Source organism: Dromiciops gliroides, chromosome 2, assembly GCF_019393635.1.
Source record: "Dromiciops gliroides isolate mDroGli1 chromosome 2, mDroGli1.pri, whole genome shotgun sequence".
Lineage (NCBI taxonomy): Eukaryota > Metazoa > Chordata > Mammalia > Microbiotheria > Microbiotheriidae > Dromiciops > Dromiciops gliroides.
In genome coordinates this window covers 267,949,216-267,956,607 of record NC_057862.1, presented here as the reverse complement: position 1 = coordinate 267,956,607, position 7,392 = coordinate 267,949,216, and the positions used below count along the sequence as shown (strand labels likewise).

At 39.8% G+C, this 7,392-nt stretch overlaps 1 protein-coding gene across 1 annotated transcript; it reads left to right on the top strand.

The window, feature by feature from the left end:
• The first annotated feature begins 525 nt into the window (after positions 1-525).
• On the top strand, positions 526-3,587 carry CFL2 (cofilin 2). Its single transcript, XM_043984324.1, has 4 exons — positions 526-750; positions 1,995-2,302; positions 2,418-2,494; positions 2,582-3,587. The coding sequence occupies exons 1-4, from the start codon at positions 748-750 to the stop codon at positions 2,692-2,694; spliced, it is 501 nt and encodes a 166-aa protein (XP_043840259.1). The 5' UTR covers positions 526-747; the 3' UTR covers positions 2,695-3,587.
• Positions 3,588-7,392: the final 3,805 nt, after the last annotated feature.

Genomic DNA, 7,392 nt, shown 5'->3' with positions numbered 1-7,392 from the left:
GACTGCTCAGTCGAACACCGCACTTAAACCAGGAATTGGGGACTTGGCTGGAGGATTCAGCAATTTAAACAACTACCTAGGGCTGTGTAAAGACGAGCCATGCCCTAGTCGCGCACCTGCACAAGGTTTCACCCAGAGGTGTACGGAATGCTTAAGTCCCACCCGGCGGACGAGCCCCCCCCCCCTGCATCCTCACGCCTGCGCCTGCTTCGACTGAGAAGGGGCACCGCGCTTAAACAAGGGCTTGGTAGGGACGGGGTTGGAGGACTCGGCAATTTAAAACGAGTACCTAGGTAATGCAAGGTTCTGCCAGCAAACGTAACTGGGGGGATGGGGGCGACGGGAGAAAAGCGGGCAGAACGGAATAGAGAAGATACACAGGAAACGACGTGAGGGCCCCACACTTTTACACCGCCTCTTCCTCCAGTTCCGTACAGAGCATGCGCCTCGGTAGCCCTCGCCTACGCCTCCTCTCCAAGGCCCAGTTTTCCCAGAGTTCCCCGTGTTCTCTGCTTGCTTGGGTCTTGGAGCTCCCTGGAGCCACCGCCCTCCTCTAGTGGCTGCCGCCGCTGCAGTAGCAGCTCCTCCTCCTCCCCTCGCTCCCCCTGCACCTCCTCCCTTGCTCCTCCTCCTGCTGCTGCTGCTCCTCCTTCTCTTCTCCTCCTCTTTCCTCTCTACTCCTTTCCTCCTCTGCCCAGTGCCACTGAGTGAGGATCCGCCGCTGCAGCCTTTACTGTCCCGGGAACCATGGTAAGGTTGGCCGCCGGCGGGGCTGGAGACCTGGAGTCGAGAGAGCGTCCGTGGCCTCTGGACCCCGGCCGTCCCCTTGGGCCCACTGCCGCCATTTTAACCTAATTTTAGCCCCCGCGGGGTCGTCGCCCCCAGTTCCTGGCCCTTCCCCATCCCCCACCCTTGTCCGCCCTGCCCATGCTGCTGGGCCGGCCAGACTGATGCGGCCCAGAGGTCGCGGCCCCCTCTCGTCCCCGGCCACCCGGGCGGGGCTCTGGGGCGTGGGGGTCCCCTCCCCAACCCCCCCCCCGAGCCGGGAAGCGGGGGCGGGGGCTCGCCGTTCCCAGCTCCCCAGTAGAGTTATTACCGAAGCGCCGAGATCACAGCAGAGGCGGTCTTGCAACTGTTTTCACAGGAGGAAACTGAGGCTGGTTTTTTGCACCTGGCAGTGGGCCGGGACTCGTGGTCCCTGGCCCTGAAGGCTGGTCCGCGCCGCCGCCCGCGGGGCCGGGGCGTGGCAGCGGGGCCGCTTGGTTGCGCCGGGCTGGAAGCCCCTGCATTTGCCCTTCAGTTTCTTTGACACTGTGCTCCCTAAAATGTACAACACCCAAAGAGCAGAGATCTTTCGAAATGTAAAGGACCCTCTGGATATCAACTCCAAGGAGGAGACGAGGAGGGAGGGATAGTATTGTTTTTTTAAAAATCTGGCTGGAGCCCTCTTCGATTCTTTGGTCTGGACTGTTTGGGTTTAAGGAGGGGGATCAGTTCGTGCCTTGGGAAGTTTGCGCTTGATTCCCTCTCCTTATGTGGAAACTGCACCGGATAGGGTGATTCTTCCCTCCCCTTCTCTCCCCTTAAAGTATGGATGCATTAACTGTAACCCCAAAGTTTTTTTTAAAGGACCCGTAGTATTGATACGTAAATACCGAACGTATTTCTGCTGCTGCTTCTTCAGCCCTGACATCATCAAGTAAAATAAGAGACATTTCAGAGTGGGGCGGTAATTCCTTGATTTATTTGTCCTGTTACCTCATGTTTTAACCTCCTTAAAAAGTTGATAAAGCAGGAAATTACATCTAGATAGAATGGCCCTCATGATTTACAATCCATTTAAATTTTATTACAGTACTTGATGCTCAGACTTTTCATGAATAACTTACCCTCTTTGGGAAATAATTTATTTTTATATTTCATTAGTCATACCCCAATACATAGTTCAAAATAAGAATGCTTTCTCTAACTTACTGTTCTTTGTTTATTTTCAGGCTTCTGGAGTAACTGTGAATGATGAAGTAATCAAAGTTTTTAATGACATGAAAGTAAGGAAATCTTCTACACAAGAGGAGATCAAAAAAAGAAAGAAAGCAGTTCTCTTCTGTTTAAGTGATGACAAAAAACAAATAATTGTAGAGGAAGCAAAGCAGATCTTGGTGGGTGACATTGGTGATACTGTAGAGGACCCCTACACATCTTTTGTGAAGTTGCTACCTCTGAATGATTGCCGATATGCTTTGTATGATGCCACATACGAGACAAAAGAGTCTAAGAAAGAAGACCTAGTTTTTATATTCTGGTGTGTAAAACCGAAAGAAAAACGCATTTTAAAACGCAAGGATTATTGTTGACATAGATAGTTTTGCTCTTGTTTCTCACATGAATGGGATTAAATAATTATTTTTCTTCTGTAGGGCTCCTGAATGTGCACCTTTAAAAAGCAAGATGATTTATGCTAGTTCTAAAGATGCCATTAAAAAGAAATTTACAGGTACACACAATAAATATTTTGCATAAATCAATTATTGTTTCTTCTTAACAGTAAGGTAATGGACATTGTGATTATCTTGTTTTTTAGGTATTAAACACGAGTGGCAAGTAAATGGCTTGGATGATATTAAGGATCGGTCAACGCTTGGAGAGAAATTGGGAGGCAATGTAGTAGTTTCACTTGAAGGAAGACCTTTATAAAATGACAGTGAAGTGCCATCCGGAAGTAGCTTCCATTTCTGCAGCTCCATCAGTTGGAATAGTGTTAGGTTTTTGTCCCTTACCATACCTTCCCAGAAAACTTAAAAAAAGAGATGTCAGTAATTTAAGCAGCCTACCAGTGATTGCCATTAGACTGTTTCATCCTGGTATGTAGAACCAGAGGAATGCCTTCACTTCACATTTTAGCCAAAACAAATGGCATTATATGCATCCCTTGCAGAACTAAGATGAATATAATAGTCAATATGAATAGCTTAGAAAACTGCAAAGGGTTAGCTAATTGAATGCCTTGAAAGTATGATCCACTGGTCAGATGCTAAACTTCATTCAGTATTACTTAGAGTTGCACTTGATTGCAGTTCCTGAAGTTTGTGCTTTGTACACCTAACCTGCCTTTAACACGCCTATTGTGACATGGCAGCATATATATATATATATATATATATATATATATATATATATATATATATATACACACATACACATACACATATGTATATATATTTATATGTGTAACTATGCATTGAAAGCACTTTTATGTAATAAGGTCGTCCCCCTCAAAAAGGAATGCCAATTAAGTTGTCATAATTGTCATCAAATTATTGTAGTACCTCAGTGTTCATCCTGTTATCTTCCTAAATGAAGTAGTTGTTAATGCCTTTTTATTTTTCATTGAATGTACACTACAGAACAGGAGTAGGAGTTAAGTGTTTACCATGTGAGTCTTGCAGCACTAAAGATATTTTGAATAATGTAGTTATAATGGCAATTTCTGTATGAAAAGAGCCTTAAATGGAACATTGTTTTTGAGATCAAACTTCCCCACCCCCACAAAATTGGCCACGCTGCAATAAAACTTGTGGCTTATTACAGAACGTTGCCTTGTTTTCCTTGGAAATATAGTTAATTATGCTTCTGCTAAGCATATTTTGAAAAATGTTATATGGAAAGTATTGTAAAGGTAAACAATTGTTCATCTCAGCACAGCTAATTTGAGATTTTTATGTGTAGTTATAACTTTTATGACTACTATACAGGTTTTGGTTTGATCAGAAATTCTTTTAGCATATAGCCACTAAATTAATACCTGTTATGCAACAATAATGCTTTTTTAAAAAAAATTGAAAATCAAATTATTTTTTGCACTTTTACATGAATTCTTATCTAATTTTTCATTATAATACAGTGGCTACATGTTTTGTTTCATAAATTTACATTTTGAAAACGGTTGTATAGTAATAGGCAGTCTTTGTTGTGATGAACAGCTTATGAAAGTCAGTCTTTCTCTGAAGAGTGTAATACTCTAGGTATACTGATTCTTCTATAGGCTGTTATTAAATTCTGAAAATTAAATGAAAAAGATTTTGATAATCAAGTTTTAACATTAGGAATGGGATTTGGTAGCATTTCAAAGGCTACTCTCCTTATAGAGAATTTGATCTGCCCTGTGTGAGCAGTTCACTGTTAGCCAGAGCTATTTATGGCAAACACATGCTTTTGTATCTTGTCATAGTTATCCACAAATGGCAAAACTGGACATGATTCTACTGGCATGCAAAAAAGCATTCTAATTGTGGGTTGAAACAGCTATAATGAATACTTTTTATGAGGAAGAAGCTGAAAAATACAAATAAACTTTTTTTTTTTATAAATACTGCATAAGCAAAACTGATGCTTAAATGTAATTAGATACTTTCCCCCATATTTTGGATTTTTTTCAGAAGAAAACTTTAATTCTCAGATGAGAGGATATCAATTTTAAATTGTATGAATGGCTTGGGACTTTTGTACAGAGATTTTATTTCAGGCTTCCAGCTGTTCCTGTGAATTTACTCTGGTCATTTTTAATGCCATATTGGCAAGGCCAACCTCTTAAGCAGAACATCTGAATACTGATAGGCTTAAATCATATAGCTGTTACTGTTACCATGAAGTTTTAATTTCAGTTATTCCCCCTTTCTTTTTCAAAATAAGAGACTGTTAAATAAGTTCTGTAGCAATATTTGACTTTATGTCTGGTTCTTAAAATTGAGCTACCACTAAAATTATATGTAAGGACTTGAAAAATCAGTTTATTTTTGCTTTATGCTGTTACGTGATTGATGTGTTAGAAAACAAGAAAACTGACATGTTTAAGACATGTTAAACTCATTTTACTCATGAAATATATCTTTGTACATGATATACAAAGCAGTTGAAATGTGCTTATGTAAGATTCAGAACATTAAAAATATCTTTAATATCTTTATTCAGAGCATTAAAAATAGCCAACAGATCAAAGAGGTATAGCCTGTCTTTAATCTGTTTTGAGGGATTAATGTGAAATCTGACTTAGAACATTTTCTTTTTGAAAAGGTGTGTTGTAGAAGTTAATTTGATAAATTGATAGGATTATAAATCTTGAACTGAAAGAGGCCACAGAGACCATGTAGGCAACTCCCTCTTTTTACAGTTGAGAATACTGAGGCTTAGGGAAGTTGTGACTTGCGCAAGGTCATAGGTGGTATCAAAGGTAGGATTTGATTCTTTATTCTCTTGACTCCAAAGTTAATACTTTTTTCACTGTACCATGCTCTCAGCTTTATCAACCAAATACAGCTTGGCACTGGTCCCAAAATGGCTGTCAGCTGTTGTTTTCTATCCAAAATAGCGATATTCTTACGTTGTGATTTTGTACATTCAACATAGTGGAAAGCCTGTTAATAACCTTGGGTTTCACTGTCTTGTATCCCCTTGTAAACATATTTACATAGCAATTCCTTTTTCAGTGAAGCAAATTGCAATCTTCGAGGAAGTGAGATTTTATAGAAATTTTCTTGTTAACTTTAATCTTGATGGTTGGATTTAATTTCTTTTTTCCTTCAGTTCACCAAACCTTTATTAAGTACCTATTCTATATGTGGCAGTATGCTAGGCAGTGGTAAAATGATGACAAAAATAAAACATCCCTATCCTCAAGGAGCTTATGTATGTTTGTAAGCTCCTTGAAGACAGGGTTATTTATATACCATGTACCTTATATATCCTATTTAGATTGCCAGTTATGGAAGAATAAGGAGTTTTTATTTTGTATTTTTTTAAAGACATTTTATTGATGTCTTTTAACACAAATCATTTCTTGAATCCTGCTTTATCTCCATTGAACATTTATGACAAAATTTTGCAAAAAACCCCTCTATAGTGACTTTATCCGACAATATGTATGACATTTTGCTAATAAGAGGAAGATAGGTTTTCTATTCTCGGAGTTTAACTTTCTGTTGTTGATCTCATTTATGTTGTAAAAACAATGAAACAGTGAAGTATAGTGGAAAGAGTACTGACTGAAGTGAGAGGACCCAGGTTCAAATATCTCCTGAAGAGAATTATAAGACCTTAAAAGTCCCTAGATGAGCTTTGAGGTCCCTGCCATCTCTAAATCTTACGATCCTATCATTTGTTTCAGTGCATATTTTATTCTGATTCTGCTTGTTCCTTTCTTAACTAATTCATACAAATCAGGATCAAAGGTGTAGAGCTAGAAAGTACTTTGGAGGTTACATACCAAAGCTAGAAAGTGTGAGGAGAAACTGAAATCTAGGTCTTCTGACTCCAGCCTGTATTCTGTCCTCTATGCTGCCTTGTCAGTGACTTTTTATGATAAAATCTTGAACAGAGAATCCAGATAAAATTACAAACTTTGGATGCCTCTCTTCCTATGGCAAAGTCTTCACATGTTTTTATGAATTCCCTTTGTCTTTTCCCACTGAATGATATTCTGTTACATTCATTTACCATAATTTTTGCAACTATTTCCCAAATGATAGCTGCTGTTTCAATTGCTGCAATTTATAAAGGCTTTGCTGTGAATATTTTGGTATATATTATGCGTTTGTTTCTATCTTGTTTCTATCTCTCTGGGTCAGAGGACATAGCTAAGTAGTCACTTTTTCTTTCATTAATAATAAATTAACATTGATTAGATTTTTTTTTGGGGGGTGGGACAATGAGGGTTAAGTGACTTGCTTAGGGTCACACAGCTAGTAAGTGTCAAGTGTCTGAGACTGGATTTGAACTCAGGTCCTGAATTCAGGGCCAGTGCTTTATCCACTGCACCACCTAGCTGCCCCCCAACAAATTAACATTGAAATGGTTGGATTTCAATGATTCCAAGCTTTGCCAGTGTAGTATGTTTTTCTTTCCATAGTCCCTTCAACAATGCAGTTTTTGGTTATTTTTTACCAAAGTGCAGGATGTGGGGTGAAACCTCAGAGTTGTTTTAATTTGTATTTTTCTTAATTACTAGTGATTTGGAGCATGTTTTCATGTGGTCATTTATGGTTTGCATTTTTTTTTTTTTGTGGGGCAATGGGGGTTAAGTGACTTGCCCAGGGTCACACAGCCAGCAAGTGTCAAGTGTCTGAGGCCAGATCTGACACCTAGCTGCCCCATGGTTTGCATTTCTTTTAAGAGCTATTGTTCACCTATCTATCAGGGAATGAAGGGGAAAGGAAGGCAATAACCATTTGTATTGTGCCTCCTATTTGTAAGACACTGGCTAAGCACTCTACAAATACTTCATTTGATCCTCATAACCCTATGAAGTAGCTACTATTATCCCCATTTTACAGTTGAGGAAGTGTTGGAGCTGGATTTGAACTATGGCTTTCCTGATTAGACCCAGTGCGTAATGCACTG

Bases quoted from the DNA above. Each gene is read 5' to 3' on its own strand.
- CFL2 (XM_043984324.1), top strand. The intron at 2,303-2,417 runs GTGTGTAAAACC...TTTCTTCTGTAG, and splicing joins GACCTAGTTTTTATATTCTG to GGCTCCTGAATGTGCACCTT. The intron at 2,495-2,581 runs GTACACACAATA...CTTGTTTTTTAG, and splicing joins CATTAAAAAGAAATTTACAG to GTATTAAACACGAGTGGCAA.